Genomic DNA, 16,469 nt, shown 5'->3' with positions numbered 1-16,469 from the left:
ATGTAAAAAAATTAGCAAACTTCTAAATGGTCTACTTTTTGCTCAGAAAGTTTTTAAAAAATTTGAACTTTTTTAAAAAACTTAGATTGCAAAATTATTACGCAAAATCTATTAGGTCGATTTTAATGAAATTTGGTGAACGGTTTAAGTATGTTGTAAGAATTTTCTAAGCGAAGTAGAAAAAAATTTAATAAAAACAGACTTTTTTGTCCCCTTATTTTCTATTTATTGCTATTTTGCAGAAAGGGTAATAATTGAGGACATTTTAAACCAGCCGTATATTATACAAAATTCAATTTTCTTTATTTTCTTTCCGGGCATATTTAAGAAGGAGCATAAGTCAATAATAATTATTGAAGTTGTCACCTAACTTTATCTGCAAAAATCCGAACGCCACCTCTCACATCCACCTCAAAACAGATCCGCCCTGGTCTACAAATCTTTATAGATTCCAAATAGGCTTATGATTCAATTAATCGTCCAACACTATATTTAATAAAATTTTTACGTACGCTCAGCTCGACCAAGATGGCCGAGCTGGACTTAGATACCCAAGAAACTAACTGCGGTCATAGACGTAACCAGGAGGGGTTTTGGGGGTTAAAACTTTCCCATTTGGATGTACTAAATAACTCCTTTGCACAAGTTAGAATAGGGGAAAATATCAAACGCTTTCTGCGTAAATTCTGGACTGAGACAGAGAGATCCGTTGTCCCCATTGTTGTTTAACCTGGCCTTAGAATATGTCATGCGAAAAATTTATCCAAAAATCAAACCAGATATAACTGCTCGGGGAGAGGCCAGATGGGAGAAGGTCTATAGGTCGGCCTAGAAAAAGGTGGAAAGATGCAGTCACAGAAGATTGGAGAAAATGGGAGTGAGACAATGGGAAATAGTGGCGCAGGACCTACAAACATCGAAGGCAAACAATGATAACTACATATTTTTGACGTTAATACGTTTTTTGCAATACAATCAAGATTATCGTTTTGAACATAGTTATTCAAAGCAGAGTGAGCAAAAGATTTAAGCGAATAATTACAACATCATTCCCACAGCCTTAGCTTATTCCCCATATCATCCACGATTTTTGAAAAAACTCACACTCTTTTGTCATGTAAAATTTGAAGTTTTCGACATAGAATTGGAATTCGAAATTTGATAATCAAAGTTACAATTCATGATTAATCATCCTCCTCCTCCGCAGTCGTTTCCCCATTGCTGAGTGTCGTGATTCCCCATAATACGAGCAACTATCTCTTTCCATCGGCTTCTGTTCTGAGCTTCCCTCATGGATTCAGATAATGTTTTCCACTGGCTTTCTGTACTTGATCCGTCCATCGAACACGTTCTGACTTAAGCCGGGTCCAGACACGTGTAATGTAATGCGTAACGTAACGTGTAATGAAACGCGAATTCTGCGTTTGGACGGCACTGCGAGCATTACATGTACCATTCGCGTTGGAGCTCGCCGGGACCCGGCGCCAGTCGGTTTTTTCGTGAACACAAAGGCGCTCGCAGCACTCGTTTAAGTCAAGCGTCCACAGACCCGCATCGTACGCATCGTACGCAACGGATTTTAGTTTGACAATCGATAATGCGATCCGTACGATGCGGATCAGTGGACGCGGTTACATAAGTTTCTGTACAAGGCAAACTAAAATCCGTTGCGTACGATGCGTCCGATGCGTACGATGCGGGTCTGTGGACGCTTGCCTTTAAACGGCGTTCGTGAAAGTTGTACCATTTGGACGTGTGGCGAGCAATCACTTGACGAATCTACCTGCTTATACCAACAAAACCACGGTATTTGGGATCCAAAAAATTTTTTCGAGAGTAAATATCTAATTCTGCTGTATGTATTTTAATAGGAAAATATGTACCTACATAAAATGCTTCATATCTACATATCGCATGCATTTCCTGTTAATTAATACATGCGTGCACGGAAAACGTAATTTGTTTTTTTAATAAAATAGGTTACATTGCTGTATCATTGGCATAAAAAGGCCTAAAACCATATAAATGTATATGTATGTATGTACATATATAGGGTGAGGCAGATAACTGGCCTATTAGAAATATCTCGAGAACTAAAGGCAACAGAATCATGAAAATTGGAATAAAGGGGTTTTGAGGGATGATCTATTAAATAAAAATATTTTCATCTCTTTGCAACTTCCGGTTATACCGGTTATAATTTGGATTTTTTAAATGGGACACCCTGTATATTTTTACATTTTTGGATTCTCCTCAATATCTTCTTTCTTAAAATATGAGTCTTTGTAATATTATACAGGGTATTTTAAAAGATATTTACGTTTTTTTATTAATTTCGTAGTAACATTCACACCCTGTAGAATTGTAATCGTTTTAGATTAAAAACTCTGCTTACGTTTAAGTGATTTTTAATATAGTCTATTATTGTTAAGAATCATTAGTATAGCTAATTTTGAAATTTTAGTATACAGGATTGGTCGAAACTCAAAATGAATATTTTCTGAGTTTTCTTAAATAGAACACCCTGTATTTTAGTATTGTAATGAAATGATATTTCATAGTACTTTTTTATTTTATAAGTATTCCCTACACCTAACTGCTTTAATTTGTGAGTTATTGGTGATTCAAGCTAAACATTAATTGCAACAAAAAATACGTAAAATTTTATTAGGTTGGCCTTGAAAATATTCAATCACAAATAATTTTTCAGAAATAAATACATATTAATCCAGACTGATCCTTAAAATTACCAATAACGGTTTAGCTATCAAAATACCTACGTAGTTAAGATTGTTGGTGCGACTAACAATTAAGCACAATTTAAAGCAGTTAGGTATAGGGAATGCTTAAGAAATAAAAAAGTACCATCAAATATCATTTCATTACAATACTAAAATACAGGGTGTTCTATTTAAGAAAACTCAGAAAATACTCATTCCGAGTTTCGACCAACCCTGTATACTAAAATTAAAAATTTAGCTATACTAATGATTCATGACAATAGTAGACTATATTAAAAATCATTTGAACGTAAGTAGAGTCTTAGTTGTCAAACTGCTACAATTCTACAGGGTGTGAATATTGCTACGAAATTAATAAAAAAGCGTAATTATCTTTTAAAATACCCTATATAACATTACAAATCCTCATATTTTAAGAAAGAAAACATCGAAGAGAATTCAAAAATGTCAAATATACAGGGTGTCCCATTTAAAAAAAACGAAGTTATAAGAAACTTCCGGTATAACCGGAAGTTGCAAAGAGATGAAAATATTTTCATTTAATAGATCATCCTTCAAAACCCCTGTATTCAAATTCTCATGTTTCTGTTGCCTTTAGTTCTCGAGATATTTCTAATAGGCCAGTTATCTGCCTCACCCTGTATAGTATGTACATCGTATGTACTATTATCATTATTATAATTATATTTAGTACATTTATTTCTACTAGCCACCAATGATCGGTTATTAGAATATCCCAGTTATATTATTTTTTATTGGCACGAAGGCTATAAAACAGTTTTGCTAATACCTGAGAACTATTATAAATGAGCAGTGGAGCAATGTACCAATGTACAGGAAATAAAGTGCCGCTTAGGAAAGGCAAGAACGGTGTTTAACGAAATGAGCTCCATCTTCAAAAGCCACAACATATCCCTAAATACAAAAATGAGACATTTGAGATGTTACGTTTTCGCTGTATTATTGTACGGAGCGGAAGCATGGACGCTTAGAGACATGGCTGAGGAATTTGAGAACATGGTTAAAGAAAACCTCAAGGAACTGTTTCGAACCGCAGCGAGCAAGTTTATGATTGCCAATATGATTTCTTTCATCCGAAACGGATAGGAACCAGAAGAAGAAGAATATGAATCTCTTGTTGTCAAAAATCTTAATATTAGTGCCAGTCTATCTTGTTGTGAAATTGCAGATTTCATGGCAGTATATTGTCTTAATATTTTAGATGCAATCTACCTATGTTAATAAATATTCAAAATCAGTAAGCGGCATCCGGGTAAAGTTTTAATATTGGCCACTCATTTGCTGAGATTTTAGTTCCTCAAGAAAACTAGATCTTTTCTGACACAAATCAGTTTTCCACCATTGACGCACCGAACGTTATTTTCGGTCTTTAGTTAGTAAATATATACAAATAAAAGCAGTACCTACCCATGGTACAAAGACGCCAGGTACGATAGCCAGAATATCCGATATTCGGATGAGTTCGCGCATGACGTCACAATGAGAGTGATTTTAAATATTCCCCATTTAAAACATTAGCGCTCGGAACACAATTACTTTTAAATTGGTCATAAAGAGTCATTTTAATAGATTAATATAATTTCTGTTTAACTATTTCGGATTTATTGAAATGTAGGTGATTTATTATTTTGATTTAAAAAATTAATTAACAATACAATGAACAAAAATAAATTCCTAAAATAAATTTGTGAGTTATATTTAAAAAAATTTTTGTACTCGTCGCTTTTTAAATAAATTTTACGAGCTTGTTTTTGATTGGCTTGCCTTATTTGGCCCCAGTGTTACGGAGGGGATCGAGCCATGGGCGTACATATAAAAATTTGTAGGAGGGTTAGACGTGAAGATGTTGCACATTACATTTTGTATACTTTGGATGACAATATATAGTTTAACGTACCCGAAAAGCCATGGGGGGCTACGCCCCCTCTACCCATATGTATGGGCGCCTATGAATCGAGCCTTCATTTAATTGCACATAAACAGACGAAAATAATTTATTATTAATGGTCTGAAACAAAATCACAAAACAAATAAAACACAAGACTGTAAGTTACAATTTTCATTAATTTTCTCTTATTTCTCATATTTTCTTTAAGTGTGTTTAATTTCTTAATCCTAAAATACATGCGCGACCGAAAGAACAGGTGTTTGGTTTTGTCATCACATTCAATCTTTTCAGACAAATCAATCAGTCTTTGCAAATAATTTTTCCCTGACTTTAACTGAAGTCCAGACCCATTGAAATTATTAAATATAGTATCCAGTTGATGCATTTTTACCACCAATTCTTCTGGAGGTTTCTTTAGGTCTCCTTCGGAGACTTGGTCAATCCACGTGTAAGTGGAAGTATCCGTACTTTCAGGCAAAGCTAACTTCTTGCAGATATACCCACTGACATATTCCAATGCATCATATTGTAATTGGTTTAATTCTTCGACGTCTGCATCCACTTCTTCTTTTTCTGTATCGTCAGATAAATCTGAGAAGTATGTTTTGCATAACAAAACTTCACCTAAATTATCGATTGGACTATCCCTGACCTCATCAGCTTCTGTGTTACCAGTTTCGGATAAACTCCCTTCATTCCTTCCCAAAATATAGTTTTTTACGCGGTAGCGAAATTCCACCGCATCGGGATGGTCATGTAAGCCACCAGCCTTTCTCATGTTGCCAAAAAAATTCTTAAGTACATCTTGGTTTATATTGTACGTATGAATTATTTTATATCGACTTTGTATTTTATATCCTCAAATAAACCTTTTAATGCGTTGTTGGTTTGGATTATTCCCTAAGGGCCGGTTGTTCGAACGCTAATCAACAATGATCATTATTAAATATTTAATTACTGTCACCAAAACTGTCAATGTCAACTTTGTTTGGGTTGCTGAAAACATAATTAATTACAATTATGAGACTTATTATTAATTATGTTAATAATTATTGTTATATTAATTGATTATAGTCTCAGAATTGTAATTAATTATGTTTTAACAATTGACATTGACAGTAATTAATTATTTGATAATGATCATTGTTGATTAGCGTTCGAACAACCGGCCCTTAAAGTAACAAGGGAATTAAATTTAGTCAAAGGGAAATAACATTTATATTGATTATTATTAGCTCCAAAAAATAGTTTTACGTAAATGGCAGTAAGTATATACATGTGGCAGTATCTAAATAGGTATGACTTATTTTACCTTTTTTTATTGTCCAGTGCATAGCCGGGGTTGAGTCACTGTAAGATGATATTTATTTTTTATTTAATAACGTCCACTCGGAACTATTATTGATAACTGATACAAATTTATGTCAGAATTTTGTTTTGCGATAGGGCAAAATTTGATGAACAATTATTACTTTGGTCTTCAATATAAAATACTTACCACAGCAATTTTGAAATTTGAACTATTTAGCATGGGAAAAATATTGAGTAGGTATATACCGACATATATAGCGTAAATTGTAATTAAGAACATTGGATATAATTTATACATATAGTATATCAAATCATCAAATCACCAATATTATACATAATTATATACTTAGTTATCCATCTTTAAATTTCAATCATTTCTGTAAAATTCAATCATTTGTCGACCAAATGAAATTTCAAAACTAATTTGTACATTATTTATTTATTAACGGCATCCGTTTACAAAAGTTTTAAGAAAACTATACTTTAAAAACAATAAATTTTAAACTATCGAACATCTCAGAATATTAAACTACAACAAACTTATTTTAAAATACCCTTCAGTTGTTTTTTAAATAAACTAATTTTGGAGACAATACGTTAAGGGGTAAATAATAATTCTTTAACACTAACAAGCCTGCTAATCAACTTAAATCTCACCAAAATCTCCCCAAAAGCTAAAAAATCGATACAACTCCCATATAAACTTATGTATTCCAACAGCGGCTACTCTCATTGTGACGTCCACAGAACGCGATCAGCTGATAGTCGCATGCGCAATATCGTACCTGGCGTCTTTGTACCATGGTACCTACCTGCTGTCACGACATCCCTATTCGGCTGTTCGTAGCAACTGAGTGGAAACCGAGATTCGTTAAACGATTCGTGTGGACGTTCGTGTGAAGTCCACACTGTTGATGCTAAATTACACGTAATTTTACATTACACGTTACACGTGTCTGGGCCCGGCTTTACGCCCTTGGGAACCGCACCGGGCCCATACCGCACCTTTGATATTACCGACTCTCGAAGGATAGCACGCACCACCACAGACGTGTCTGTGCTACCACGGACGAGACACTTCCCACGGAGCGTCGGAGCGAACTGGCCCGCGCCCGTCCGCCATATTGCGGATCGTGGGAAGCCAGCGTAACATTCGATTATTTTTTTATTTAATTTTAATTGGTTTAATTTTAAGGTCCTGTAATTTGGCAAGATTCTGTTAGTAGAAGACTGTATGCAGTTGGAGTTATTTCTTATGGATTAGGATGCGCTACAAATCGTCCAGCTGTAAATACTAGAGTTACGAGCTACTTGGATTGGATTGTAAATATTATACAAGGTAAGAGGTAAAAAATAATTTGACACAATCGCAACAATCTTAAAAGCACTATCACAGAGTACTCGAATATTATTTGGAATATACAGTAGAACCCCGCAAATCCGAACTAATTGGGGGGACAACCTGTTCGGATTCCGAAAAGTTCGGATTATCCGAAAGTTAGCCTTAACTAGTAGTTCAAAGCTTTCATTGTGATTTTGAGTAGCCAAACGTTCTCGCAAGAGTGTGGACAATATTTTTGGACTCAAGTTGACTACGAGAGAACCAAAGTAAGTTTGTGTTTAATCTTTATAAACACTTTATAAATCTATATATTAAAGTGTAATATTTATTTTTAAGAAATTTTAAATGTCAAAGTCCTAGTAATCCTACATTGTCCAATTTTCTGGCTTTACTCTGTATAATAAACATTTTTTAAAGTTTTTGTCTTGAATTTTTAAATTTTTTTCACTTTCCGTTGGTTCGGATTTGCCGAAAGTTCGGATTCGCGGGGTTCGGATTTACGGGGTTCTACTGTATACGAAAATGCTGTAAATAATAACAGCAAACTTTCATTCTTCTTCTTCTTTAAATGCCATCTCCGAGACGGAGGTCGGCAATCATCAAAGCTATTCGGACTTTAGAGGCGGCTGCTCTGAAAAGTTCATTTGATGTACATCCGTACCATTCACTGGTTGCACAGCCACGATATTCTGCGTCTCCCTATGCGTCTTTTCCTTGAATTTTTCCCTGCATAATCAAAGTCGGTAAGAAGACATGGTGAACACCTACAGACACTAAAATCTGGCCATATATTCTATCACGTTGGAGAATCTGTGGGAGGTGTAGGTTTCCTCATAAATAAACGGCTCTACAGTAGAATCGTTACAATACATGGTATATACACTAGAGTAATATACACCATTCTAAAGCTAAACGACAGATACAACATCAAAATAATACAGGCTTATGCACCAACCACAGACCACAGCAAAGAGGAAATAGACATTTTTTATGACGAAGTAACGAAAGCCCTGAAAGAAAATCACACCCATTTTACAATGCTATGTGGTGATATGAATGCAAAAATTGGCATGAAATACGATCCGTCAGAATTTGCACTTGGAAACTTCGGCAGCGATGGAAGAAATGAACGCGGACAAACATTATTAAACTATCTCCTTCAGAACAAATTATATGAAATGAATAGCTTCTTTTACAAAAAACATCATAGAAGGTAGACATGGAGAAGCCCGGATGGGAAAACGCAAAATGAAATTGACCATATAAGTACAGACAAAAAATTTATAGTTAAAGATGTCACTGTCCTAAACAGCTTCACAACAGGAAGTGACCACAGACTGTTCGCGCTAGAATAGAAATTAACATCGACAAAGAGGTAACTAAACTAATAAGAAAGAAACAAATGAAAGCATGGTCACAACCAAAAAATGAAACAGAGTTTGCAGATCATAAAACTGTACATCTACAAAACAGACCCCTACAAATGATATAAATCAGCTAAATAAATTAATTACTAATACCATAGCAGGAGCTCAAAGGAAATGTTGTACGGTCAACAAGAGAGAGGAGAGAATCACTGCTAACACCAAACTTAAAATGGAAGAAACAAGAGAAATGCTAAAAGATAAGAATATAGAACAACAAAGCTTAAATAAAATAAACAAAGAGGTCTCTAAAGCTATTAGAAAGGACATAAGGGCATATAAAAATGAGAAAATCTCGCAGACAATCGAGCATAACAAGAGCATGAAGATATTAAAAAGGAAATTGACGAACAGCAGAAAAGAAATTATGAGACTCAAAGGAAAAAATGGCAAACTAACATCCAATAGAGAGGAAATGCTAGAGATAGTGGAAGACTTCTATAAAACACTATATACAAATAAACTTGACTTAAACCCTACAGAACATTCAGAACAAAAATTATGAATCAAGGTTCAGAGGATATTCCCGAGTTAGCAACGGCTGAAATCTATCATGTTTTAAAGAAAATGAAAAATAACAAAGCACCAGGATAGGATGGAGTAGTGGCAGAAGCGCTAAAAATTGGAGGCTCTGCTCTCATCAGGGTAATCAAACACCTTTTCAGTATATGCTTAGAAAACCAAGCCATACCAGCTGAATGGAATAATTCTATAACGCTCCTTATACATAAGGAAGGACATGAAACAGACCTCGAAAACTATAGGCCAATTAGCCTTCTAAACCACTTGTATAAATTGTTTGCTCGAATAATCACTGCCAGAATTGAGAACAAGCTAGAAACATGCCAACCTAGAGAACAGGCAGGTTTCCGCCCTGGGTATGGTACAAATGACCATCTAACTTGCCTAAAGGTCCTAATAAAAAAAACTGTGGAGTACAACCGTAGTATTTGTTGACTACAAAAAAAGCCTTTGACACTATCGAAATGGTAGCCATCTTAAGAGCTTTGAGAGATTGTAGAATCGACTACCGATATTCCAACATTATTCAACATATACAGGGTGTCCAGAAACTCTACCGACAAACGAAGACAGGAGATTCTTCAGATAATTTTAAGATAATTTAACCCAATTCACTTAGTCCGAAAATGCTTCCTAAGGGAGCTAGAGCTCTTTGAACATGGCGCCTTGTAATTAGTTTTTCTTAAATACCTCCTGAAGGCTTCTATTTAGAAAAACACAAATTGTTAAGCGTATTTATCTTCACGATATAAATCTAATCCATCGATTGCAAATTTCTAGTACCGATCATAGGCGTCCGTTTTGGGTAGGGCAACGGTTATTTTATCGCATAACTTTTTTATCTTTAACTTTTATGCATTCATGACACTGGATTATTAAATTGTGAAGTATTCTAGTACGAAAAGGTACTCTTGTTTTAAATCGGTAGGACCACACCGTTTTCTATAAAAATCGATTTTAAAATTTTTCGCTTTTTGAATTAAAAATTTTTTTTAAAAAAACTGTTTAGCAAGAAGAAAACTGGTACATTTATTTATATTCCAGAGATAAATCGATTTAATTAATTGCGAATTTCTAGTACTGGTCATATGCGTCCGTTTTGGGTAGGTCAACAGTTATTTTATAGCATAATTTTTTGTCTTGAATTTTTGAGCATTTTTGACACTAGATTATTAAATTATGTGGTATTCGAGTACTAAAAGTTACTCTTACTTTATCTTGGTAAAATACTTCGTTTTTTGTTGAAAAGTTCTTTCAATTTTTTTTTTAAATTTCAAGAACGAAAAACTTTCAAATCGATTTTTTTAGAAAACGGTATGTCCTACCGACTTAAAGTAAGAGTACCTTTTAGTACTAGAATACCTCACAATTTAATAATACGGTATCAAAAATGCATAAAAGTTAAGGACAAAAAAGTTATGCGATAAAATACCCGACGCTCTACCCAAAACGGACGCCTATGACCGGTACTAGAAATTTGCAATGGATGGAATCGATTCATCTCTGAAAAGTTAATATGCATACCACTTTTTGTTTTTCTAAATAGAAGCGTTCTGAAGATATTTAAGAAAAACTAATTTCATGACGACATTTTCAAAGAGCTCTAGCTCCCTTAAGAAGCATATTCGGACTAGGTGAATTGGGTTAAATTGTCTTAAAATTATCTGAGCAATCTCCTGTCTTCGTTTGTCGGTAGAGTTTCTGGACGCCCTGTATTTGCAAATGCCACAACAGCAATCAACCTCTATACCCAAACTCAAAAAATAAAACTAAAAAGGGGAGTTAGACAAGGAGACAACATGTCACCAAAACTATTCAATGCCTTAATGCAGATAATTCCAGATGTTAGAATGGGAAAACAGAGCTAAACTTTGGGAAAACTAAAATGATTACCAATTTAGTACCTAGCGTACCACTGACACTAGGAAACTGCCATATCGAAACAGTTCACAAATACATCTATCTGGGCCACGAAATACAAATAATTAGAGACAACAAACATGCGAATTATCTCGAAGAATAGCTTTAGAATGGGCAGCGTATGGCAAACTAAGAGACGTGTTCAAGGAAAACATCCCAATAAAGCTAAAAAGAAAAGCATTTAACCAGTGTGTACTTCCGGTGCTTACTTATGGAGCTGAAACACTGACATTAACTAAAACATCAATAAGAAAATTACAAGTAGCACAACGAAAAATGGAAAGATCCATGCTTGGCCTAACTTTGAGAGACAGAATACGAAATGATGAGTTACGGCGAAGAACTGGAGTGGAAGACATCATAGGGCGCATTACGAAGTTGAAGAGGAAATGATCAGGACACGTCGCAAGACAGAGAGACAACAGATGGACAAGGAAGATCTAAGAGTGGCGGCCAAGGGCGGACAAGCGAAGTCGTGGAAGACCACCTACCAGATGGACCGACGATATTAAGAGAATAACGACAAACTGGATTGCAGCTGCCCAGGACAGAGAAGGGTGGAGACATCTTGAGGAGGCCTATGTCCGACAGTCGACAAATTTGGCTGTGTGATGATGATGATGAATCAAATTCGTATCTCCTTCCACGTTTAATATGTCCGAGGTAGTCTAATTTTTTATTTTGATGGTATTTAAGATTTCAATTTCTTCATTCATCTTTTTCAGAACCTCTTTGTTTGTGACGTGTTCTATCCACGAGGTTCAAGCTTCCATTCCATAAAACAAAGTCGAGAAAAACTAGTACCTAGCCAACCTAACTCTAAGCTCCAACTTCAAGTATCTTGTGCAGAGCACTTTTCTCATTGTGTTAAAATTTACTCCAGCCTTTTCTATTCTGACTTTGATTTTCTGGAAGTAATCACCTGTAGAGTTGATCAGTGTTCCAAGATATGCATATTGGTCGACTCGTTCGACATTGGATCCGTTTGTGAAGAGATTCTCGTTATTTCTTTTGAGTTTTCAAAAACTGGCAAAAGAATGCGGTAGGTAGGTATTTTATCACCAACACTATTAACAAATATTGTTTTTTAAGACTTCCTTATATTTGGCATGCGGCAAGCTAATGTAGCTGAGGTTATGGGAGTTTCTCGAAATATTATCAGTCGATTGTGATGGCGTTTTTGTGACGCTAGAAGCCCAGCCGAACGTCATCCAGGACGTAAGCGGGCTACAACTGCAGCTCAAGACCGATTTTTAGTGTTAACCGCTTTACGTGTTAAACATTTGATTATTTTGTGTTTATAATTTTATTTGGTTATTTAGTTCGAGTTATCACATAAATAAATCATCAAGTAATTGACAAAGCAAACAAATCAAGATTAAATATGATATAATGTTCAGATAACTTCTATTATGTAGAAAACAGTTGTAAGTAGTGTGATGACTGTATGGTCTTTTTTATCTTGTTATCTCCGTAATCGAGAGTACAAAACGATTATATTAATTACCGTGTAATTTTTATAGGGCTTTTCATTCACAGTCATTTGTTTCGAGCTTCTGTCATATGTCGTATAATCCGTGTATATTAATATTACACACAGATTATACAACATATGACAGAAGCTCGAAACAAATGACAATCGATGAAAAGCCCTATTATAGTGATACATTTTCTTATTAATAATATGTAAATGTTACCCCCACATGCAATCTCAAAAAGCCACTTTATAATTTTAGAGCCACTAAAATTACAAAAGAAAACCCCGTGGATTAAAGAGAAAGTGAAGATAAAATGTGAAGGAAATAAGACAGCCTTTTTACAATACAGAACAAAACAAACACAAAGAACAGGCATTCAACCATTACAAACGAATCAGAAACGAAGCGAATATTTTAGTGAGACAAATAAAAAGGGAGCACTGGTAGAGTTTCTCAAAACACATGAAACACGACTTCGACGGTACACAAAAAGAAGTATGGAGAATGATTAGAGTACAAAGAAAAGAGATGAACGAATTAATAATAACGAAACACATTCAGAAGGAAACACGGACAGACTACTTCCGATCTCTATTTGCTAAAGGCGACGACAATGAACATCGAGAAGGGAGTGAGAGGTAAAGGAAGCATTAAGAGAATTTAAAAATATAAAATCTCCAGGAAAGGACAGGATATCGAACGAACTCCTAAACTACGGAAGACAAGATCTGACTCAACAACTATTAAAACTAATACAAAAAATAATATACCAAAACAGAATACCACAAGAATGGAGATCAAGCATCCTAATACTCTTCAAAAAAGGAGACGAATCGGACCCGGAGAATTACAGAGGAATTTACTTATTAAACACTGAACAAACTCAATGAAATTATAACATTAGCAGAAGAATAACAAGGTTTTAGGTCGGGAAGATCATGTACTGACGCTATATTTATAATGAAGCAAGTTCAAGAGAAACCGTTAGAATATAACAAATCGGCATATTTATGTTTCGTGGACCTTAAAAAAGCATTTGACAGGGTCAAATTAAAGGACGTTATACACTTGTTATACTCAAGAAAGGTACCTCTAGGAATAATTAAAACGATCGAAAACATCCACTTGAACAACACAATAAAAGTAAAAGTAGAAGACGAACTAACTGACCCAATTGAAGCTGGCAATGGGATAAGTCAGGGGGATTCCTTGAGTCTTTTATTGTTTAACCTGATTATGGATGAAATAATAAAAACCGTAAGAACTAAAAAAAGATAACAAATAGGAGAAAACCAACTTACAATAATCTGCTATGCAGACGATTCAATGCTAACCTCTCAAAGTAAAGATGATTTACAACGTATGCTGCACCAATTTAACATAACCGCCAGAAAATTTAACATCTTAATTTACCCAAAAAATACAAAATGCATGGTTATAACAGCAAATCCAATAAGATGTAAATTGGAGCTGCAGGTTGCCTGAATGACACAATATGGAGAAATAAAAATGTCGGAAAAGAAATGAACGGCAGAATTTACAAAACAGGCATCATACCAATAACGACATACGCGGCAGAAACTCGATCCGACACAAAGATGACAAAAATATTGCTCGAAAGAGATGAAAACCCTTCGAAAAATCGATGGTAAGACTCTATCGGACAGAGCTAGAAGTACAGATATATGACGGATATGCAAGGTGAACAACAATAATAACTGACTAAGAAACAGAAGAGTAGAATGAAATGGCCACATAAGCCGAATGACAACAAATAGAGTAGTAAGAACAGCGAAAGACGGTTCCCCAATAGGAAGACGATCAGTTGGAAGACCACGAAAACCATGGAACGACAACTTACTAGAGGCACATTGAATGAACAGACAGAGTCATATCTATAAAAAAAGAAGAAGAAGAAGATATTTTTAGAAAGATAGAGATAGAAAGATAGAGAGACGAAGAGAGATACAGATAGAGAGAGAGCGTGAGAGAAAGAATCAAAGGCTTGTCTAAGCTCTCCACAAATAACAGGTAGATTTCTAGCGTATGCTCTATTTTCTATAGTTCTAGTAAATAATTTAAAAACAGCACATGACAGTCAAATAGCTCTAAATTTGTTGCAATCGGTTATATCACCTTGTTTATAAAAGGCACAGATTTACTTCCCATTCCTCTATCTTCTTTTTATCCCATGCTTTTTGTAGGATAGTTGTTGGTACTCTCTTTCCAACGTGTAAGTATTATCTCTAAAAATTTAGATTCACTAATCTATGGTTTGTGTTTAATTCAACGCTGTACTGATTCTAACTCAACTGTTTTAATTTTCGTGAATCTAACTAATATTTTCTTTGTTTCAGATTATGGCTTTTGTATGAAATAATTTTGTTTGTATGATATAAACCAAGAACTTAAAAAATAGTAATTAAAATATATTTGTTGTTAAATGTTGTAATATACAAAATGTTACTTTATTATTTGTTGTCTAGATTTTTTAATCTCAACTTAAAATTATTCTAGCGAAACTGAACCAAAATATACAGGGTGTCCCGAAAAGATTGGTCATAAATTATTATATCACACATTCTATGGTCAAAAATGGTTCGATTGAACCTAACTTACCTTAGTACAAATGTGCTGATAAAAAAAGTTATAGCCCTTTGAAGTTACAAAATGAAAATCGATTTTTTTCAATATAACGAAAACTATTAGGGATTTTTTATTGAAAATGGACATGTATCATTATTATGGCAGGAACATCTTAAAACAAAAATATAGTCAATTTTGTCCACCCCATAAAAAATTTATGGGGAATTTGTTCCCTTAAACCCCCCCAAACTTTTGTGTACATTCCAATTAATGTATTATTGTGGTACCATTAGTTAAACACAACGTTTTAAAAACTTTTTTGCCTCTTTGTATTTTTTCGATAAGCCAGTTTTTATCGAGATGTGGCATCTTTTTCAATATCTTTACGTAAACATTTTATGGGGGTTTTGTTCCTTTAAACCCCCCAAATGTTTGTTTACGTTCCTTCTTCTTCTTCATGTGCCGTCTTCTACCGAAGGTTGGCGACCATCAAACGATAGGTTTCTCTGTTTTGTGCCGCATGTATTATGTTCGCAGCTTCTGGTATTTGAAACCAGTCTCTCAAGGTCCTCAGCCAGGATTTCTTCTTTCTGCCCAAACCTCTTCTACCTTCAATCTTGCCTTCCACGATAAGCTGTAGCAGACTGTACTTATCATTACGGAACACATGGCCCATATATGACGCTTACCTCCTTTTAACAGTTGTTAACAATTCCACCTCTTTACCCATTCGTCTCAATACCTCTGTGTTGGTCACTCTGTCTGTCCAAGGTATTCTCAGTATGCGTCGATACGTGTACGTTCCAATTAAACTATTATTGTGGTACCATTGGTTAAACACAGTGTTTTAAAAACTTTTGCCTCTTAGTATTTTTTTCATAAGTCACCTTTTATCGAGATGTAGCTTCTTTTTCAAAATATACCTAAAAATGTAAATTATAAATAAATTTTCAAATTATCAACGGGTCTCTATAATCGTACAAATATACAAATATGTGGTGGATTCGACAAATATTCAAAATATCTCGATAAACACAAGCTTATCGAAAAAGTACTAAGAAGCAAAAAGCTTTAAAAACATTGTGTTTAACTAATGGTGCCATAATAATAATTTAATTGGAACGTACACAAAAGTTTGGGGAGGTTTAAGGGAACAAAACCTCCATAAAATTTTTATGGGGTGCACAAATTTTACTTTAATTTTTTTAAGAGGTTGCTGCCATAAAAATGCCTCAT

The 16,469-nt window shown here is 34.6% G+C and overlaps 1 protein-coding gene across 1 annotated transcript in view; it reads left to right on the top strand.

Annotated features, from left to right (window-relative positions):
• Positions 1-15,121, top strand: part of LOC126883333 (venom serine protease-like) — a 134,662-nt gene extending 119,541 nt beyond the window's left edge. The window contains exons 8-9 of the mRNA XM_050648733.1: positions 7,157-7,300; positions 15,005-15,121. Of these exons, the coding sequence (XP_050504690.1) occupies positions 7,157-7,300; positions 15,005-15,027 (167 nt within the window). The 3' untranslated portion in view covers positions 15,028-15,121. The remainder of the gene's footprint in view (positions 1-7,156; positions 7,301-15,004) is intronic.
• The last annotated feature ends 1,348 nt before the right edge of the window (positions 15,122-16,469 follow it).

Source organism: Diabrotica virgifera, chromosome 4 (genome assembly GCF_917563875.1).
Source record: "Diabrotica virgifera virgifera chromosome 4, PGI_DIABVI_V3a".
Lineage (NCBI taxonomy): Eukaryota > Metazoa > Arthropoda > Insecta > Coleoptera > Chrysomelidae > Diabrotica > Diabrotica virgifera.
Note: the sequence above shows the minus strand (reverse complement) of the source record. Positions and strands in the feature narration are given on the sequence as shown.